The following is a 22,057-nucleotide window of genomic DNA, read 5'->3' on the forward strand; positions in this document are numbered from 1 at the left end:
ATTCATCCCTGTATACCCAGCTTTATATGCTTTACCTGACATTTGTATACGGCCATTCTTATCTGGGTTTCAGGTCCAGTTAGTAATCTATATATATTCTGGTACTGGAACCAGCAGCAGGATAACAAACACTTATATTGAGAGAACATCATTTATTAAATATTATAGCACTTCACTTCAGTCTTTGGGGTGATTGATTGTAATGGAGTAAGGGCAGGTTATCTGTGGCATCATCTAAATGAAACCTAAATGGAAGATAGACCTTGTCACAGAGTCCTTACAGCAAAATTAGTTTACATGGGTCTTGTTCTGTTCACAACTGGAGGGGGGCATTTAGCAACAGCTGATTTACACGTTTTAACATGGGATTCAGGGGGTAACAGCTAGCGCAGTGCAGGCTGGATAGATATAGAGCTGGGGTTGCTATGTATATTTTTCAATGTATAAGTAAACAACAGAACCAGAGAAGCCTCACACACATCAATACACATTGCCCTGCCCTGCTGCCTCCTACATGCTCCTTATGTTTTGGAGCAATTGTTGGAATATGGAACATGCCCAGCTTTGGCTGCAGTAGCATTTCTTATCCAAAGGTGTATATAGAATTACAGTCCCCCTCTTCAGCTCTCGTGTTTCATGCTGATGGAAAGCCTACTACTTGTGTATGTGCACCAGATGTTGTTGGGCAGGGCAGAGCTCAAGACACACATGGGAATGGTTGAGATTCCCAGCTGCTGCCTACTTCTCCTGTTTCGTGTATGGGATACAGACATGGACTACTGAGTGCCGCCTGGGTGTGTGCCCTGTTAATGGGGATTCTTGCTGAGCCTTTTATTACAGTTAGAGCTTATCCCATTTAACATCATAATATTGCTCCTTCAGGTTCCACCCAGTGGAAAGAATCCTTGATATGTGATCAGGCTTTCTGGCAGACCAGTGCCTCTCACCTTCAATTTCCCTCAACTATGGAAGGAATTTCTCTTCTAGGAAAAAATACATTTTGCATTTTTCAGTCCCAGTTTGTTGTTTTATAATGTTAAATCTCTTCCTAATAATGATCTTCTTCACCATAGTTAAAGTTGAAAATATGCAATATTAATTTCAGACAGGGGCTTTTGTTGTGTTGCATCATCTTTTAAGCATTATAAAAGTACTACAGAAGTCACAACATTGATCGCTGTATTGCATCTTGCCTTGCATTGAAATCCCTGAAATTATTCCTAACTCTTTAGTGCCTATGAGAAATGGAAAAGTCGTCACACCAATAGCTAGGAGATGGGGAAGTTGTAGGCACCCCAGTGGCTAGGAATACTGCACACACTATGATTCTGGTTGGTGGTTAGCATTATCTATAAAATTGGAAAGATTTAGGCACCCCATTATGTAATCAGAGTAGTATTGTGTTTATAAAGTGGGTAAGTGGTAGGCACACTATTATATCAGTGGATTAGTAGTAGGGCCCATGTTTGGTATGAGAGAGAGTAATAGGCACCTCATTAGCTAGTAGGCACCTATAAGTTGTAACGTTAACAATGCAGCAGATTAGTGATACTTAGCCCATTCATTGTGGAATGAACAAAATGGTGGGCTTGCTGTAAACTGACTACTTCATCTTAATTTAATTTGAAGTTTTGCACACTAACATCTTCCTTTCCATTTCACAGACATTATCTTTCCTGGACATGCTCACTTAATGCCAGATTCAAATATGGCACTTGATTTATCATCTGTTGTCCCGCCCGACATGCTGCAGCACATCGATAATCGGACTGTGGACACTGGTCAAGATGACCCATTCGAGGGCCTCTGTAGCTTGGAAAGCGAACGTCATTATGACGTGGTTCCCACTGTTGTCTGCTCTCTATGCTGCCTCTTTGGGCTGGTATACACTTTTTTTGGTAAGATATGAATGTGAACAGAAAACTAGAAATGTAAGGTTTTTTGGATGGATGCTTTAAGCACCAAGGTGTCATATTTGGTGGAAGACAATGCAGTGTGTGCTGTTAGTAGAGACATGGGGCTGAATTACTATCTGACGTTAAATTCTTAACAATACCCACTGCTTGCAAAAAGATCAAATCGTAGTACACAACGTATTATCAGAACTTGGATGACTTATTCAAAAGTGGTAAATGATTGCCCAGAATGTTAAAGAAACAGTAACACCAAAAAAATAGTGTTTTAAAGTAATAAAAATATCATGCAATGTTGCCCTGCACTGGTAAAACTGATCTGTTTGCTTCAGAAACACTACTATAGTTCAAATAAAGAAGCTGCTGTGTAGCAATGGCGGAAATTGAAAAAAGGCTATATGGTACAGGTTAAATAGTGGATAACAGATAACACCATTATGTTATACTGAGCTTATCTGCTATCTGCTCTGTAACCCGAGCCTTTTCTTCTTTGAATGGCTGCCCCCATTGCTACACAGCAGCTTATTTATAAAAAAAAAGTAGTGTTTCTGAAGCAAACACACCAGTTTTACCAGTGCAGGGCAACACTGCATTATATTTGTATTGCTTTAAAACACTTATTTTTTGATGTTACTGTTCATTTAATTCCCACATGCAGTTTGCAACAAATTGGCACATCTATCAACTTTAGTATATGAGTCAATTCATTTAACACGTTCTTGACCGTCAGGAAAATGTGTAGAACAGGGTGATATAAGAACTTGAGACCAGAAGCACAGTGGTTGCAAAGCTGATCATACATTATATAGCATAGCTGCTGAATGTTCGGACCTTTATGCTTTTTTTTGCCTGCATCAGTCAGTTAAATTACATTGGTCGATCTGCTTCTTGGCTAACCAAATATTTACACTTTATCTGTATATTAATGGGCATAAGCAGATGGTTGGGAAATGAGATTGATTTGATCCTATACACAGGTTGGTTGTATACCAGCTCAGATAAAACAATGCCTAGACTAGAGAGCAGAAGTGTGAGGTTTTTAGGAAGAGTGGAATGGGATGTATAATTACAAGAATTTGTAATTTGTCCTGCCACTTCTGATGAAGTGGCAGGACGCCACGAAACGCGTTAAGCGGGCAGCCAGGGTTCACTGCTGCTGTAATCTGCTTTTATATGTTTATTAAATAAAATTTTCATTTTTTAATACTTTTACTGGACTCCTACGGTGCTCCGCTGTTTTTTCTTCTTGTCCTAAGAATGTTAGGTTGCCTGTATCTGGTACACAGGAAAATGTAGGTTCTAGAATAGCCATTGGACAATGGTCATCCAATAAGGAGTAATAACAAGTAAACCATGGTCTGTTTAAATAACATTATCTTTTGGTTAGTCCTCATTGAGTCTTTTTTTTTTTCTTTTTTCAGAATCAACAATAGTCTCTGCCTACTTACTCATTCTGTTTCAGTATTGCAATTGCATGATGCCACTTGGACCTTGTCTTCTTGTCTCTTGTTCCTGCTCTCATGCCTATTTCTCTCTTTTCTGTCTACAGGCTACCGATGTTTCAAAGCCATTATGTTTCTATCTGGTCTGCTGGCTGGTTCGGCGGTCATATTTGTACTTTGCTATAAAGAGCGGATCATGGACACACAGCTGAGCATAGAGCTCAGTGCGGGCATAGCCTTGGGCATTGGCCTCCTCTGCGGACTGGTGACTATGCTTGTGCACAGTGTGGGTCTCTTCATGACAGGACTTTTGCTGGGACTTCTGCTTGCCATTGCCTCCTTGGTAGGCCTTGAACAGTTTTATCACCCTCCCACTGCATGGATTCCGGTGGGCCTCATGATGGGGTTTGCTATGCTTTTTGCTGTACTGACTCTCCAGTGGCAAAAGCTTTTTACAGTGGTTTCTACTGCAACCTTTGGGGCAGCAATCTTGACTGTGTGCACAGATTATTTCATAGAGCTGATGCTGCTGGTACAGTATGTCTACGACCGGCTTCGCTTAGAGACCTCTCACCCCCTCTGCTGGTATAGCTGGGTTGTCCTGGGCATGTGGCCGGTTCTGAGCATTTTGGGAATTGTAGTTCAGTGGAAGCTGACAGCTGAGGGCTTCTCTCATACTGATGGTGAGTACACTTTTGCATCTGTTACTGTCTAGTCAAATAATAAGCAGCTTCTTGTCTTGAACTAAAAGGCTACTAAAATAATCCAAAGGGTTTATCTATCGAGAAATTAGCATGTGCAGTTTCAGATCTCTTTAGCTGTGTACATGCATGAAAACAATAATAGTAAAGGTGCCTACACATAATATTATACATCAATTGGGAGTCCACATCTGATTTCCAATTTAGTTAAGCCTAAGGGACTCGCCCCAGTTCTCAGGCAATTATATACAAAAAATTCCTTTATCCAAAGATAACTGTCCCGAGGCTTTTTTCAGTAAAAAAATATCATTTTATTTAAATTAGCATTAAAACTCAGATACAAACTGACCCCACCAGGCCCACCTTACGCGTTTCGCACCATCCGGCGCTTAGTCAGAGGGTGCGAAACGCGTAAGGTGGGCCTGGTGGGGTCAGTTTGTATCTGAGTTTTAATGCTAATTTAAATAAAATGATATTTTTTTACTGAAAAAAGCCTCGGGACAGTTATAAAGGAATTTTTTGTGCCTACACATAAACCAACATTATATGGTCCATAAATGATGCCTACCTTGCTTGATATTTGATTACACCATATTACGAATGACCAGATCAGCCTGGTTTGTCCCTCTGTTTTGGTGGGCATAAGAAATAAGGAAATCATTCCAAACTAAATCTTGAGTAGTGACCTGACTCCCAGCTTTGAGTTGGCAATGTGTACATATGCAATGTATATATGCTCTTACATGACGTTGCCCCATTCTGATGGGAGTGCCTTTGGTCAATGAGAGGGATGGATAGATGGGAGAGCACCAGAAAATATATATCTCAGAGCCAGTGCTTTGGTGATTCTCACCACTCGTTGCAGTGTTTCTCTACCAAAGTCTTCTATGATTCATTTATTTTCATCAATGCATTTAGCTCACATAACCTTTCTTTTCTTGTGCACTCTACTGCCATGTAGAGTCTCATTGTGGCCTTCTGTCCTACCATTAAAAAGGCTTCAGTGAAAAGAAACTTGTATGTTGTGCCTAGGGCTAAAAAAAGAAAACAGACTTGTAATTGTGGCAGATGTGTCATAACCCTGAGGGTTTCAGGCCTCTAATAGGGACTGCCAAATTATTAAGATCTATTGATCTAGGGACCTCTCCTGTCTAAAGTTTTGTTCTCACTGGAGACAGCTCAGATTGTGTCTCATTCTAGCAGTGGGGAGGGGGGGGGAGAGAGACCTTTTGGAAGTTCTGATATTGAAATTGTTTCTGTCACCATTCAATCTTCATAAAATGCTTTATGGGGATGGACACCAGGTCCCCCATTCTGGTGCACAAACAAGATTCTTGTGTCCACAAAATGGCTCCTGTCTGCTTGCTATAATTAATAATTCCCAGACTGAAGGAAACAATATTCAAATAATTGATATAGTGTAATTAAAGTTAATTGTGCTTGACTAATGTGATAAAAAAGGATTATGAATAATTTTTTTGGGTGACCGGTCTCCTGTAATCTAAGAAGCAAAAGCTGTGTATCTAAATTTTCTTTCATTTAAAAAAAAAAAAAAAAGTCATACAGTGAGACTACAGCACTTGGATACATCAAACTATTTTTCCCTTGGGGAAGTGATTCATGTTACCAAAAACAGGAAAAAATGGCCTGTAATATTACTCTAAATAGGTTATGTTTTCCTTAGGGCAGGGCTGTGCATCTGGAGAGTTGAGGGCCAGATACAGTTTTATGGCCCCCAGCTCAGGAACACAAAATGAATCTGGCAGCTGGCCCACTAAATTGGACAACATGGCCGCAGGTATTGCCTCTTTCCCATTCTGGTCTCATTTTACCGCAATTCCCAGTATTATGAAAGTGCATATGATTTCCAAGAGCAGCTGATACAGGCTCTTACTCAGATCATTATCTGTTTGCTTAATGGTCTTGTTTCAAGGTCTGTTCCTAGTTTTGTGATTTAATCTCATAACAAAAATGATCAGAAATTTGCTAATAAATGGGAAAAATTCCCTTTGTATTTCCTGTTGTTGCTGAAGCCAAATTTCTATTCTAAAAATTCATTTGTTGTGTTGTGTTATTTCTGTCAAATAATAGTAACAGGTTGAACGTATCAGAGATGATTATTAATCGGCCATGTTAACTGGATGTTTTATAGGGGATTACACAGGTAGAGGACCTGTTATCCAGAATGCTGGACCTGGGGTTTTCCGGATAAGTAATCTTTCTGTAATTTGGATCTCCATACCTTAAGGGTAAGGGCACACTGGCAGATTTGGGGAGATTAGTCACCCCGGCGACAAATCTCTTCTTTGGGGCGACAATCTCCCCAAACTGCCTTCCTGCCGGCTAGAATGAAAAATCACCAGCGGGATGGTACTCGCGGAGCTTCATTTTCCAAAATCGCACAAAGTTTCCTTTTGAGGCAACTTCAGGCGACTACGGAAAACGAATCGCCTCGAGTGCCATCCCGATGGTGATTTTTCATTTTAGCTGAGGGGAAGGCAGTTCGGGGAGATTGTCGCCCGGAAGAAGAGGAGATTTGTCGCCAGGGCCGACTAATCTCCCTGAATCTGTCCGTGTGCCCTTTCCCTAAGTCTGCTAATAATCATTTAAACATGAAATAAACCCAAAAGGCTGGTTTGGTTTCCAATAAGGATGAGTTGCATCTTAGATGAGATTAAGTACAAGTTAGTGTTTTAGTATCACAGAGAATCGGTTTTAATAATTCAAATTATTTGATTAAAATGGAGTCTATTGGACATGGCCTTCCCGTAATTCAGAGCTTTCTGGATAACGGATACCATACCTGTATATGTAAATAGCAAGGTAAAGATACTAAGCAAAAATCAAGGTTAATGAAACGTGTATTTATTTTGGGTTTGCACCTTCATTTGTACAAGATATCGGGCCTGAGAAAACGGCTTATCATATGAAAAGTCTTGGACGAGATTCAATTTGAGATGCAATTCAATTCAGAAAAATGTATCTCTTGATAAACCACGAGATAACTTGTGTGCCAATGGTTGCTTGAATTAGAAAGCATTCTAGTGGGACAGACTGACTTTTGCTCTTGTGACACCTTTCTGCTTCAGTCTGTATTTTCTGGTCCATTCATGGTGTGTGTTGTTACTCTGTAGATGTAACCAGCTCCCGTTTACATGGATGCCTCTATGTTTATAGGGTGTGAATCTGCTGTATATTCACAGCTAATGCTCGCGTGGGGTGTAAAGCTAGTGTGGTTAGAGGATGGCAGGGGGAATATTTTTCTATAATGCTCTGCCAACCATATGATGCCCAGCAGTTTCCATAGAGGTTAATCAGGGTTAGAGGCTAATGTGAGACTTGAAAATATCTGACAGCTTCCTGCTCTAAGGTTATTTTGGGCCAAAGACCTCACACATTCTGTTTCTGGAACAGTTCTTATAGAAGAATACAGGCTGCCTTTAAAATTTGCAAAGAGCAGACTTTAAAGAAACAATAACACTAAAAAGTGCTTTAAGGTAATGCAAATATAATGTACTGTTTCCCTGCACTTGTAAAACTGGTGTGTTTGCTTCATAAAGACTACTATAGTTTATATAAACAAGCTGCTGTGTAGCCATGGGGGCAGACATTCAAGCCTCGGGTTACATAGCAGATAACAGATGCATTCTGCAGAATACCATTGTATTTTATCACAGAATTTATCTGTTATCTGCAAATTAACCTGTGCCTTTTCTACTTTTTCAGCTTAAATGTCTGCCCCCATGGTTACACAGCAGCCTATTTATATAAACTATAATAGTATATTTAAAGCAAACACGTAGATTTTACCAATGCAGGGCAAAAGTACATTATATTGTAATTCCTTTAAAATGTGTTTCTTTTTTGGTCGTACTGTTCCATCAACTGGGGAAATGTACTGGCTTATCGATAAACCAATAATGGCACGCAAATTTGGCATCAGATAGATGTTTGAACTGGTAACTTTTATAGCCACATGCGCAGTTAAAAGGAACTTTCCCTTCAAATACATCCCGCTGGGACCCATTCTGTGCTGGCAGGCCACCTACTTTGCCAGGGGATGAAACAGGATCTGGTTTCTTTCCATTATGACTCTTTCCAGATTCTCTTACTTTGTTTCCTTTTTACTTTGCAGTGATAATAAGTCGACGTCAGAAACGCCTCCAGCTCTTGCGAATTCGGCAGAAGGATGCCAAAAAACGGCAAAATGTTGCTTCTCAAGAAGGCACTTACCGTCGAAAAGCCAACCCTATGAAAAGATATACTGGAGATATCCTGGCACCGGTAAGCATAAATGGGAAAGAAGCTTGCTCTTGAGCAACCAGCAATAGGCTGCCACACTACTCTTGTACATACTCGTCATATTGCCAGAGGTACACACACATTAGGTGCCAGAGCAGCAACAAGAGGAATTTTGGGACACCACACCTCTTGCTGCTGCTTTGACAACATGTCCATGTTCCTGCCTATCTCTATTTCTAGACAGGCACAGACATGGGGGTACTGAGGCATGGATAATGTAGCATGATATACATTAATAATAACTGGACAAAAAATGTAAAAGACAAATGGAAGTTGCCTTGTGCTTTTATATGGTCACTGAATACCTAGGTGACTTTTAATAGTCTTATAAATGACAGTAGGGGTACATTGTCCATTCTCTCTCTCTCAATAAAAGTTTCAGAAGTTTATCCAAATTAAAGGTTTCGGTAATCACTGGCTGATGCTATTCATGTCACTGTTTAAGGCTACGGCCAGACACATTGAGGATTCTTCACAGGCAGAGAATCTGCTGCTTCCCTTGCCTTTTTCAACTGCGGGCAGATTTCAGCATGAAATGCAAAATGCTGCGTCGAAATCTGGCGCATCTGCCTGCACCTGAGCGGTGCAGGCAAAGCAGGAGCGGAAGAACTGTTGGGCAGCAGATTCTCGGCCTGTGGAGAAAAACGGGCAGAGATCCGACATTCTCTGGCCCTAGCCTAACAGCAGTGACACACCAGGCGATTAATCGCTAGCGATAAATCTCTGCTTCTCTGGGCAACTAATCTCCTGCAATCTCCAGTAAAATGCTTTCCCATAGGCAATAATGTGAATCAGTGTTGGTAAACCCATGTGTCGCTCTAGTCTCCCAAAATCGTGTGAAGTTTCCTCTTGTAGCGATTTTGGGAGACTGGAGCGACACATGGGTTAATGTTAAATAGGCTTTGAGATAAAGAGAAGTGATCTTACTGGCTCCAATGTTTTCAGTGTGACTCAAACTTTCCAAGATCAGCTTTTTGTCTCCACTGATAACGTGCCATCTGAGACAAGATTCTCGCCTTGTGCGTGACATTACATTTTTCGGATTGGATTCATCTGCTTCACCCAATGGCAGCCAACCTTTCACGGGGAATATCCAAATTAATAGTTGTGTGCTTCAACCACCTTATATAACCTTGTGAGTTGGGTGCAATGCAGTCCGGAAACCCTTGCCAGGGGTAAGCAGACATACTAGAAAGAATACTGCTGCAGCACCTCTTTGTTCCAAAAACGAGAAGTTGAATTTATTAGGTCAGAAAACCAGGCAACGTTTCAGGCTTAATTTAAGCCTGAAACATTGCTTGGTATAACCTCTTTCTAGTATAACCTCTCACAGGGAAGCAGCAATAATTTTAGCAAGTACAACATGTTCATTTATAATCTTCATTTAGTCTTGTTGCATAATATAGAGCCGCCTTTGTTTCCAGCACTTGCTTACATAAACATGCGTTACCACTAGGGATGCATCGTACTCCACTTTGTGAAAGTTTCCGCCGAGTCCGAACCCTAATTTGCATATGTAAATTACGGAGAAACAGGAAGAGAACTGCATGCACAGCACACGGTTAAGACATTTTTGAATTCCTTATTTGTGGGATGAAAAGTCACGTGATTTTTTGGATTTGGTTTGGCTAGGCACTTGGATTCGGCCGAATCCTGCTGAAAAAGGCCAAATCTTGGGCGAATCCTGTATTCGCTGCATCCCTAATAACCAGACAGAGAGAGACCTCCATATGAACCACTGTTTAAGCTGCTTTTTCCTCTGTGAAATTCATATATAATGGACTAAACTGAAACCCAGAACTGGACAAAAAACGTGTCTAACCATTTCAATTTATCAGGTGGTGGAGGTAAATCTAAAAACAACTGGACATGCTGAGTAATCAATGAAGATGTTTCACTATTCATCCGAGCAGCTTCTTCAGTTCAACTGACTGGTGTGGGAAGTTCTCGGCATATAAACTCTTCCACTAATCCAATCACAATGGCACATAGTAACTCTTCAAAGAGGTGACATCTGAAGAAATTCACAGAGGTGTAGATTCTGTGTAGTTACTGTGATAGGATTTTCCAATGTGTCATGCAACTCCTAGAAAGAGTTTATATGCCGAGAACTTCCCACACCAGTCAGCTGCTCGGATGAGTAGTGAAACGTCTTCATTGATTACTCAGCAAGTCCAGTTGTTTTTAGATTTACCTATACTAGATATACCATGACCTGGATGAATGAAAATCTTCATAGTCAGGTGGTGGAGATTTCACCAGCATATCCAATCAGAATGTTAGCGGTTTATGTAGGTAGGAAGTATAACTAAAGCACAGAACCATGGAACCATAAGCAACATCACATAAAAAAGAGAGAGAACTCTGGCAAATTCACTGCCAGTGACTTGAATGTGGGTGGTGGCTACACACAACACAATCATAATCTGGTAACTGCATAACATGTGATTCACTTTTAAGTTAATTTTTATTATGTTATAGAATGGCTAATTCTATGCAACTTCTTTTTATTGTTTTTGAATTATTTGCTTTCTTCTGACTCTTTCCAACTTTTAAACGTAATTGGTGGAACAGACCAGGTGAGCGCAGTACTCTGCTGCAAAAAATTCCTTTATTAACACTACATGTTTCGAGCGTAAATGCCCTTTATCAAGTGACAGCAGAGTACTGCGTTAACCTGGTCTTTTCCACCAATTACGTTTAAACTGACCCTATTATACCTTGGACGGGGTATAGGAGCAGAGCCACAGATGTTAAAAAAAAAAAAAAAAAAAAAGACAAGGGGAAGATATTACATCCAGTGGAAACAAAGTAAGTCTTTCCAACTTTTAAATGGGGTTACTGACGTATGCTCTGGAAGGCTACAAATTTATTGTTATTGCCGCTTTTTATTACTCATCTTTCTATTCAAGTCATCTCCTATTCATATTCCCGTCTCTCCTTCAAATTGATGCATGGTTGCTAGGTTAATTTGGGCAACCAGATTGCTGATATTGCAAACTGGAGAGCTGCTGAATAAAAATCTAAAAAACTTAAAAACCACAAATTCAAAGTGAAAGTTTATCTCAGAATATCACTCTCTACAATACATCATGCTAAAAGTTAATGTAAAGGTGAATAACCCCTGCTTACTTCTCTTTTCAGTACATTTCTTCTTTTCTTTCTTTAGAGTTACTTGCAGAGCCTGAGAGAGCGTCAGACGGGCACGGGCACATCAATGAGCAGCTTGAGCACAAATATGCAGACAATTGTAGATATGGACTACGAGTGTGGTTCCACTGTGCCACTCACTGCCACTACTCCTGTTATCCATGTTTAAGCTGGAGCCTTTACCCAGGATCCTTTGCAACTAGGAACCACTTCATTGCCTTTTTACAGGACTGCACTGTTTTTCTGTGCCTTAAATAATTCTACTTATTTTTGTGTGTCACTTTTGACATTGCTGGTAAATCAAAGGTCAGCAGCTGGGGACTGACTACATTGTGTTGTTTTCTGATCTGGATACTTATTCTGTATATGGTAGGTATTCCGAAAAGTAGCCTGGAGGCCATAGGTGGTGTTTTTCACGGTGCTAAATCAGAAGAGTTTTTCTTGAAATGACAGATTGCCCTTTAGTATAGTACATATCTTTGTAATGCTCTGCATCTTTAATGAAACAGTAAATATAACAAATGGTAGTGTGTGTGCACCTGTGCTCATCTGTACATGATATAGCATACACAGAACAATGTTCATGGAACAAAATGTATATGGTATTGGCTGTGCAGCTTAACACTTTGTGTGCCAAATCTAAGGCCCTGCCACTCAAGGTTGCCAGTTAATCAGTGCAGGCAACTCGCATTCTGGCTTAAAAAGCAGAACACAAGGGGGTTAAGCCTAAAGTTTTTTTCTTTGTGAGGATGAAGACAACATAATGATGTGCAGAGAAATAACAATTCCAAAATTCACATTTAAAGCTGATCATACAACCAACCTCGCGAAACTAGTGGATATTTGCCTGATGTAGCTGCTGATGCGCTAGGCTGATCCGGTTGTTTGGCCTCCCAGTCAACAATTGGATCTTAAAACTGACCTATGTAATCATGTCTGGTAAGGGCATCAATTCTCCACTGTAGTCCTCACCCAACCAGATTTTCTGTCCTTCCTTAGATTTCTGGCCAGCTGGGCGACCCCAATTCACAGGCCACTTCACTACTGGCTCGGTCATCAACTTTTATCAGCCTGTGTATGGCCACCTTTACAGCAGTAGTCACAAAAGCTATATAAATACTTTAGTTTTCTCCAGTATACTATACACATACGCTGTATACATCCTAGTGCACACACATGGAGATATTTCCCCCCTGGAATTCCCAGAATTGTGGCATGCTGTATATTTGCATCTTAGAAGTGCATTAAAACAAATATCTTTGGGCACGACTGGGTTATAGAGTGTATTTTATTATATGTTTTACAGCTTTATAGTCACCCCTGTGTTCCCATCACCCACTCCTGGCTCGACGGTTGTATTTATTTTGACTCACTGTTTCTCTCCCTGCTGGTTTCAGTTGACCACACACGGGCTAACTTTCGGGATATCTGATAACCCCATGGGCTTATTGGCCTGATATTGTACAGTTTAGCAACACGTATGGATGTCCACATACTGATGACAGTCAAGATCTCACCTGCTTTTCTTAGCTGTGGATAATGATAATGATTGTACAGTTTGCAATGGCTATATTGTATGAAGTGTAGGATGCAATGCTCATACAATACTCTATTGTATGAAGTGAAGGATACGATGCTCATACATAACTCTACAATGACATAGTCATTACTCTGTTATCCATCAGAGATTTTAAATAAAACATTTTGATTTGGTTTTAATTAATAGTTTCCTATGTTTTCACTAGGACAGCAGAGGCCACTTTATTGTACATGTAGTGATTGCGCCAGAGCATTGGGCATGTAACCTTGTGTAATCTAATTTTACACTACTAGAGCACATTGCACACTAACACATGGTTCAGGATTACTATGAGACATAACAACATAAAGATGTGACACATCAGTACCAGTGTCAGACAGAGATACATGCACATTGTTCTGTCTTCCATGTGATGCGCCTACATACTGCCAGCTACTGGCTATAATAAGAAATGTGTCCACAGGGTTGCCTTGGGATAGTGAGTGCATTTGCTGAACACCACTAATTTAAAGGGGTTGGTCACCTTCAAATTAACTTTTAATATGATGTAGATTCTGAGACAATTTGCAATTGGTTTTCATTTTTTATTAGTTGTGTTTTTTTGAGTTATTTAGCTTTTAATTCAGCAGCTCTCCAGTTTCCAATTTCAGCAGTCTGGTTGCTAGGGTCAAAAAAATTTTTCTAGCAACCATGCATTGCTTTGAATAAGAGACTGACTATGAATACATTTCGAGGCCTGAATAGAAAGATGAGTAATTAAAAGTAGCAACAACAAAACATTTGTAGTAGTGATATGTAGGGATGCACCGAATCCACTTTTTTGGATTCGGCCGAACCTCCGAATCCTTCACGAAAGATTCGGCCGAATACAAAACCGAATCGGAATCCTAATTTGCATATGCAAATTAGGGATGGGAAGGGGAAAACATTTTTTACTTCCTTGTTTTCTGACAAAAAGTCACGCACTTTCCCTCCCCGCCCCTAATTTGCATATGCAAATTAGGATCCAGATTCAGTTCGGCCGGGCAGAAGGATTCGGCCGAATCCTGCTGAAAAAGGCCAAATCCCGAACCGAATCCTGGATTCGGTGCATCCCTAGTGATATGCTACATCACTACTACACCTGCGCCTACCCAAGCCAGACTTCTGGCTTCCTTTTACAGACCCGCGCCGACCAGGCCCCGCCGATGACATCACAAAAGGGGCGGGAAGAGCAGGCGCACATCTATAAAAGTTCAACCCAGAAGTCGGCATTTGTAAGGTCATGGCCGGAAGGGGGGTGCAAGGTCACCCCGACCCGCGGGTATCTGCCCGGCCTGCACATAACTAATTTGTAGCCTTACTGAGCATTTGTTTTTTTATATGGGTTTAGTGACCCCCAATAGAAAGCTGGAAAGAGTCATAAGTAGGTAATTAATGCAAAAACAAGTAAGGAAAAAAAATGAAGATCAATTGAAAAGTTGCTTAGAATTAGCGATTCTATAACATACTGAAAGTTAACCTCTTTAAAGCATGGCAAAAGGCACCTCAGCTGAGTGACAGAATGAACACTTGGGACACCTTCAGCCCAGCAGTTGTTGCATATCTGAAATATACCAGAGTACTATTCAATGTGTGTGTTCTGTAACCATAGGACTGTGTTGAATTCATGTGACAGAAGTGCAGGGGCATCACATATGTACAGAACATGTTATTGGCTCCAGGCAAAAACACATTATTCTCTTCTTTGTATTACTGTGCTGAATATAAATAAGAGGAAAAAGTGGATATTTATTTTCTATCTGATTCAGATAACAGGTCTGCCATGTATTTGGGATGCACAGCTTTAATGTTATTATAGTTGCCATATCTTTGTTACTTGCAGTACCACCTTGTGCCTATACATAATTCTTGCTTAGTAAATTAACAGCGCCCCCAGCCATGAAGTGTCGAACATAAACACTGAATTTTGACCTGCACCAATGACTAAATGATAAAGCCCCATTATAAATAGGTTACATGTTCCTTGTTAATACTGAAAATCACTTTTGCAAAGTCTGTGATTTTGACCTGGGTCGAGATAATAAACTTTTTTTATAGCTTTATTTTCCCTGGTAATACCTTGCTATAAATATTTATTTTTTAACTGATAAAATATTAAGGGGGTTATTTATCAAAGGTCGAGTTGTCTTTCTGACAAATTCAAGTTTTCAAGGGTAGTTTCATAAAAACATTTTTCGGTTTTAAAAATAAACTCAAATTTTTCTAAATATATTATGTCCCAAAAATGGAAATAGCTTGAATAAGGAAATACCCCAGCTAACATCTGTTGAGGTCATGTAAAAAGTCAATGGCAGCTATTCAAGATTTTATTCGCCGAAAACTCCCAAATGCACTGATTCGAGTTTTTTTGGATTCAAGTTTTTTCATAAATAAGAAAATATTCAAGTTGTGAGTTTATTTGAAGTTAATTGTATACCCTATTTCTTCTGCCTCCAGCCTGCCCCTGATCCACCCTATTCTGCTCCACCCTCACCCATTACCTCTTTCAACCCATTTTATCCCCAATTCTGCCTCTCCTTTGGCCACTAATGTCCCAGCTCCTCCCACTTTGTGTCATAGTCCTGCCTGCACATCATCAGCTGATCAGGGGCTAACTGAAAGGTGGCAACCATAGTGTTGACTAAAGGTGGCCATAGACGAAAAGATCCGCTCGTTTGGCGTCATCGCCAAACGAGCCGATCTTTCCCCGATATGCCACTAACGGGCATGGCTATATCAGGGGTAATCTGAACTGTCCGATCGTCCAAACGACCGATCTCCGCCGGACGAAAAATGTCGGGACTCTCCACACACGGTCCGAAAATAGGATCTTTGCGTCTATGGCCACCTTTACCCCTTGCCCTGACCACTGAAGTAACACTCTCTAGTGGGCAGTGTTATTTAGAAATAAACAACTGTGTAAACAACTCTGTAATAATAAAACAGTACCTTGTACTTCATCCAAACTTACATATAATTAATCCTCATTGTAAGCAAAGCCAGCCTGTAGAGTTTATTTAATGTTTACATGATTTTCTAGTAGACTTAAGGTATGAGAATGGAAAGATCCCCTATCTGGAAAACCCCAGGTCCCGGGCATTCCCATGCCTGTACTAAACTCGCCAGCTAAGGGATCAAGAAACAAAGATATTGTAATCATTACACTTTGTTATATTTATTGTGCAACAGATCTGGCAACTTTCCACTCTGCAGCTGTTACTGGTAGAGGATGCTGGGAGATGTAGTTTTGAAACAGCCCCATCTCCTATAAAACAGCACAAATAAGTGCTCAGCCAGGGGCACGCTATTCGCCAGGTGTGTAAATGATTTCTCATTTGTTTCCATACTCTGTAATGAATAGTGCTGGTGGTGCTGGCACTTTGTTATAACCTCATTGCAATTAATAGTGGCACAACTTACCCTTTGGTTTTGTTTTAACCCTGCCATTCTGTTTGGACCACTTTATAGCCTTGAACTTGTGTAATATAGACTATTTATGGAATATGATATATGTTGTATTTGTTTCTTATCATCTCAGCCATTTGTTTGCAATTTTATAGCTGCCATGTGAGAGCATTGGATGAATAAAGTGTACACTAGAGTAAGCTCATCTGTTTTTGTCTGTGTGGGGGGGGGCCTTCCTTTATAGGAGGTTTGAGATATCGCAGAGTGCCAGAGGGTTTGCATGGAACATATGGAAACCAACCTGCATGGGAATACTTCTAACTGACTTACTGTGTACCCCATTTATAAACATGTTATTCCTTTGCAGAACTTCTTTAATTTAAAGAAGAACCAAAACCAAACACACTGGGAGGTGCCAACTTACCGGGACAATTTGACTAGAATTGCTCCCCTTTTACCGTGGGTTAGCTCATTTCTACTTCATTTCTAAAATTAGGGATGCACTGAATCCAGGATTCAGTTCGGGATTTGGCCAGGATTCTGCTGAATCCTTCTGCCCAGCTGAGCCGAATCCTAATTTGCAGGAAAATCGCATGCCTTTTGTCACAAGACAAGGAAGTAAAAAATGTTTTCCTATTCCCACCCCTAATTTGCATATGCAAATTAGGATTTGGTTTGGTATTCGGCCGAATCTTTCGCTAAGGATTCGGGGGTTCAGCCTAATCCAAAACAGTGGATGCGGTGCAGCACTAAAAAAATTCACAGGCCATGCTAAAAACAGTAACAATTTGTAATCACTGGGAATAAGGGGGGGTTTAAAAATTCTCCTTTAAAATCAAAACCAGAGGGCTTATTTCACCCATAATTTATTTTACAAGAAGAAATAGATATTTTAATTCATATAACAGCATCATGTTAAAGGGGTTTGTTCACCTTTTAGTATGATGTAGAGGGTGGTATTATTAGACAATTTGCAATTGTTTTTGATTTTTTTATTATCTGTTTTTTAGGTTATTTTGCGATTCCGCAATCTGGTTGCTAGGGCCCAAATAATCCTAGCAACCGCATTGATTTGAATAAGAGACTGGAATAATAATAATAGGAGAGGGCCTGAATAGAACGACGAGTAATAAAAAGTAGCAATAACAATACATTTGTAGCCTTACTTAGCTATACTAAAAGTTAACTTAAAGGAAAAATAACACCAAAAACTGAAAGCTTTTTAAAGTAATTAACATATAATAAACTATTGGCATGTGTTGGTAAAAGCTGTGTGTTTGCCAAAAAAAAGACTACTGTAGTTTTAATGAGCTGCTGTGTAGCCAGGGGGCAGCCATTAAAGCTGGAAAAAGGAGACACAAGTTATATAGCACATAACAGACCGGCCTTGTCCAACACAAGGGTGTTTTATCTGTTATCTGCTACTTGTGCCTTTTTTTTCTTTTTTCCAGCTTGAATGGCTGCCCCCATGGCTACACAGCAGCTTTTATATATAAACTATAGTTATCTTTCTGAAGCACACATACCAGTTTTACCAGTGCATGGCAACAGTACATTATATTGTATTTACTTTGATTCAGTTTTTGGTGTTACTGTTACTTTAAAGGTGATCCACCCTTTAATGTTCTCTTGCAGTGTTGAAAAGCCAATTGAGTGGGACTGGGTACCTAAAACAGCTTGGGCTGGTACTGCCACCTAGTGGGATCTGGGTAAATCTGATGGGTTCTACCACTAGGAACATAATTACACTGGTAATGTGCAAGCCACCACAGGCAAAGTACATTATCCTACACTATATGGCTAAAAGTATTCAGACACCTACCCATCCAAAATCTTTTTGAAACCAAGGCTAGATTAATATGAAGTTTGTCCTTTCATTGCTGGTTTAACATGTTGTTGATGGGACTAACTTCCATTCAGCCACAAAACCAAAATGCCAAAACTAAAATAGCTTAAAAGGCTACACAACCAAACAAATGCAAGGCCAAAAAAAGTTAAAACATCAATTTATTTAGACATTTTACATTTAGAAAACAGCACAAAAAAAGATTATAGTACAAGGTTGCCTAATGTCCTACTGAGAGTGTCCTACTAACGGGCACCTTTTCATTATCACATCAATTCTGAATTCTGTCAATTTTAAACAGTGCCTTTTGCTACAAATATATATTTTTAATTTCATCGTTCACACAAGTCCCGTTCACAACAAGAGAGCAGGGCTCTGATTCCCTAGAGAAGGGATGGCCCTCTTTCATCAATTGCCATTAGCTCAAACAAACCATACAGGGGTTCTTGACCCTGAGTTACCACTGAAACTGATCATGAAGACAAAACAAGAAGGAACATTTGGGTTTGATTATGGAAGATTTGGACGACAAGATGAAAAGTTATTGCAAATCAGAGGAAAATCACCCATCATTGACTCGACTACAGCTCGGTCCTCTCTGTGCTTCAGATCCATAAGGAGGCAGGCAGAGAGAATCAGATCCGCTCTCATATACGCTACCATGTTTAGTTGCACTGCCAGGTAAAGAGTCGGTCTGACTGCAGTTATGCAGAGCAGAGATCAGCCCGAAAAATGCATTTGCATCTGTGCTCTGTATAGCTGCACGTAGGCCAACACTGTGCCTGTCAGTGATGATCAAATGGAGCTGGTTGGCTTCTCTCAGCCTTAGGGGAAATGCAGGTGGAGAAAAGCTGAGCATGTGCCCATTACACTTAGGACAAGGACACACATAACAGATTGTTTGCTTTCCTTGGCATTCTTTTTATACATAGGTAGAGGAAAGCAGATCCACTTTCATGCATTCACCCCTGTAATACCATTGACAGTCCTGGCATAGACCGATGTGGAGCTACACTGAGTAGACATCAGCGCACTGGTATCCATTCCATGTACCTCAACGTAGGTTGATCCTGGGTCGGTCAATGGTGCTACAGGTGTGATTGCATAAAGTTGGATCTGCTTTCCTCCACTTGTGTACAAAAAGCAGAAGGGAAAGCGGACAATCTGCTATGTGAGCCCTTGTCCTAAGAAAAGTCTCAAAGTTTTGCTTTTCTTTTCTAAACCCACCCAGACCACCTTCCACATTGCCCTGTCCTTGCAGGAGACCCGCCATCATCTCTGAGGTGTATAGAATGTCCAGGCCTGGATTTGTGGAAAGGCCACCTAGGCCCGGGCCTAGGGCGGCAGGATTTTAGGGGGGCGGCATGCTGCCCAACCACACCCACATTGGTTCAAACACACTGGGGATGCGTTGGAGATACGATTTTTTAAATTTCCCCATTGATGATGAAAATTTGCACGAATAAAGGGGAGAGGACAGGGGCGACGAACGGCAGTGGGCCTAGGGGCGCTCTCTATGTAAATCCGGCCCTGAGAATGTCAGTGAAGTAGCGTGGGCTGAGTTAAACTTGTATTGTATTTAAACTGCCACAGTCCCCATATCATTTCAGAAATCTCATGCTGTGCCAAATTTATTCAGTATTAATGATGAGTGCCCTCCCCAAAGAGAAGCATGCTGAATGAATATGCAGTTGGGTAATAAATAAACTGTTGTAAAATACACAGCGATGTTCATTGATTAAGGCCGAGCTACAGAACCATAGTTTGTGATCGAGGGAGTTGTGACAATGCAGAAAGGCTGGCACTCCCGTCGTATGAAAAACCAATGCCACGCATACATGTTAGGTCACAGCCAATTACTGTACAAAGTTCAGTCTTTTGCTTCCACACTTCTTCCTGTTACAGTTAGAGCTGCAGTATTTCCTGTCAGGTGATCTCTGAGGCAGCACACAGACCATCATAAAATGGTGGCTCAAGGGAAAAGATGTAAAAGGGCAATATTTACTTAAATATAAATATTCCCATATGGTTAAGTATTCATTCTGGGGGTATAGTTTTCCTTTAAGCTTGGCATCTCCTCTCATACAACTCATGAGAAGCCCAAGTTCCAGGAATTCTGTTTATCCGGCATGTGCATCTAAAATAGAGTTTTTAGATTGGAGCCAGTGTAGAGAGAGTGAAGTGCCCACTATTTATATCCTAGGAACAAGGTTAATAGGAAGATGCTAATATAGGGGGTTGCTGTTAATAGAATTCATAATTAATTCATCTTCTATTTCTGAGAGTCTCCAACTGACACTGATTGCAAAGACGGATGCCTCTACCTTGTGTATGGTCTAGATTAATATGTGCAGGTTGGGTTACATGAGGCTGGACAACTTACAGGAAAGAAACTGCGGCCAATACACATTTAAAGGATGGTCATCATTTACTGACGGCTGTTACTTTATAGAGCATTCAGACCTCACCAATCTTAGCAGAAAATTGTTTACATTATTGCAGGTTCCATATATACAAATGATGATGATGATGATGAAGTCAAAGGGAACAACTCCACAAAAGTTATGTGTTACTGAATGAATAGATTTAGTAGCGGTTGGAACATATTATAATAATAGGCCCACTGCACCGTTACAATTTCCACTATAACCTCCTCTAAGTGCCCTCTCGGTGACTAGGCTGGTTAGTGTGGTCTTGGCTAATGTAACTAGCTTCCCTCTTCCACCCCTTTATATACCCCACTAAGTTTAATGTTCTTGATAGTTTCTGTGTCATGTTTCTTGGGCAGTGTGTTGACTGGTGAGTATACTTTGCCTTAGACAGAAGCATAAAAGGACCATACATTCATGCTGCAAAAAAGTGCTGTTATTTTTCAGGCTCTGTCCCTTGCCCTGAGCTGGGTTGGCTAGGATTGGGTGCACTACACTAGGGGGCAGATTTATCAAGGGTCGAATTGAAAGTTCCAAATTCGACGGGAGTTATTTAAATTTGATTCAAGTTTTTTTTTAAACAATTATAATTCGATTTTCGAGATTTATCATACTCTGGCACTTTAATGGAGAACTAAACCCTAAAGTTAAAAAAACCCTACCCAACATAGACCCACCCTCCCTCCTCCTCCCCCCCAGCCTAGCTGCTACCACAAGTCTTTACTTATCCCTCCATGCAGATTCTGTCCAGCGGAGTTCACGGGTGCCATCTTCAGTCGATTCGGTAATCTTCTGAATGAGACTGGCGCTTCGGCAATTTTCGTGACTTTCGGCGTAGTTGTCGCGAAACAGAAAGTTGCTCCAATTGCGCATGTGCCGATAGGCCAGTCTCATTCTGAAGATTACTGAAGAGAAGAAATGGGGTAGCAGCTAGGCTGGGGGGATGAGGGAGGGGGGATCTATGTAGGGTAGGGGTTTTTAACTTTAGGGTTTAGTTCTCCTTTAAGAACTCAAGTTCGACTATTTGCCACTTAAAACCTGCTGAATTGCTGTTCGGGAGAGTTCCAGGGATCAATTTGGAGTTGTTTGCATCCTTCCTGACATTGAGTTTTTTAAATTCAATTGGATTCAAGTTTTCGAGTTGATTTAATTCATCCGAGTTTTAAAAATCAGATTTTTTTAATACATTTCAAATTAATTTCAATTAATTTTAAAACTCACATGAATTCGAAATTTGACTTTTGATACACGTGCATCAAAATGGGCAGCAGCCCAGATGCTGTCCTCCCGCTCCGTGCTTAAAAATCG

At 40.5% G+C, this 22,057-nt stretch overlaps 1 protein-coding gene across 6 annotated transcripts in view; it reads left to right on the top strand.

Moving 5' to 3' along the window:
• The window catches only part of tmem198.L (transmembrane protein 198 L homeolog), a 28,291-nt gene extending 15,064 nt beyond the window's left edge, over positions 1-13,227 (top strand). For 3 of the 6 annotated variants that reach the window (XM_041582518.1, XM_041582517.1, XM_041582519.1), the window contains exons 2-6: positions 1,665-1,898; positions 3,463-4,038; positions 5,741-5,854; positions 8,192-8,340; positions 11,503-13,227. In XM_041582518.1, the coding sequence (XP_041438452.1) occupies positions 1,694-1,898; positions 3,463-4,038; positions 5,741-5,854; positions 8,192-8,340; positions 11,503-11,766 (1,308 nt within the window). In that variant the 5' untranslated portion in view covers positions 1,665-1,693 and the 3' untranslated portion in view covers positions 11,767-13,227. The remainder of the gene's footprint in view (positions 1-1,664; positions 1,899-3,462; positions 4,039-5,740; positions 5,855-8,191; positions 8,341-11,502) is intronic. The other 3 variants (XM_041582521.1, XM_041582520.1, XM_018247414.2) reach the window with 3 other exon arrangements.
• The last annotated feature ends 8,830 nt before the right edge of the window (positions 13,228-22,057 follow it).

The sequence above is a fragment of the Xenopus laevis genome, chromosome 2L, assembly GCF_017654675.1.
Source record: "Xenopus laevis strain J_2021 chromosome 2L, Xenopus_laevis_v10.1, whole genome shotgun sequence".
Lineage (NCBI taxonomy): Eukaryota > Metazoa > Chordata > Amphibia > Anura > Pipidae > Xenopus > Xenopus laevis.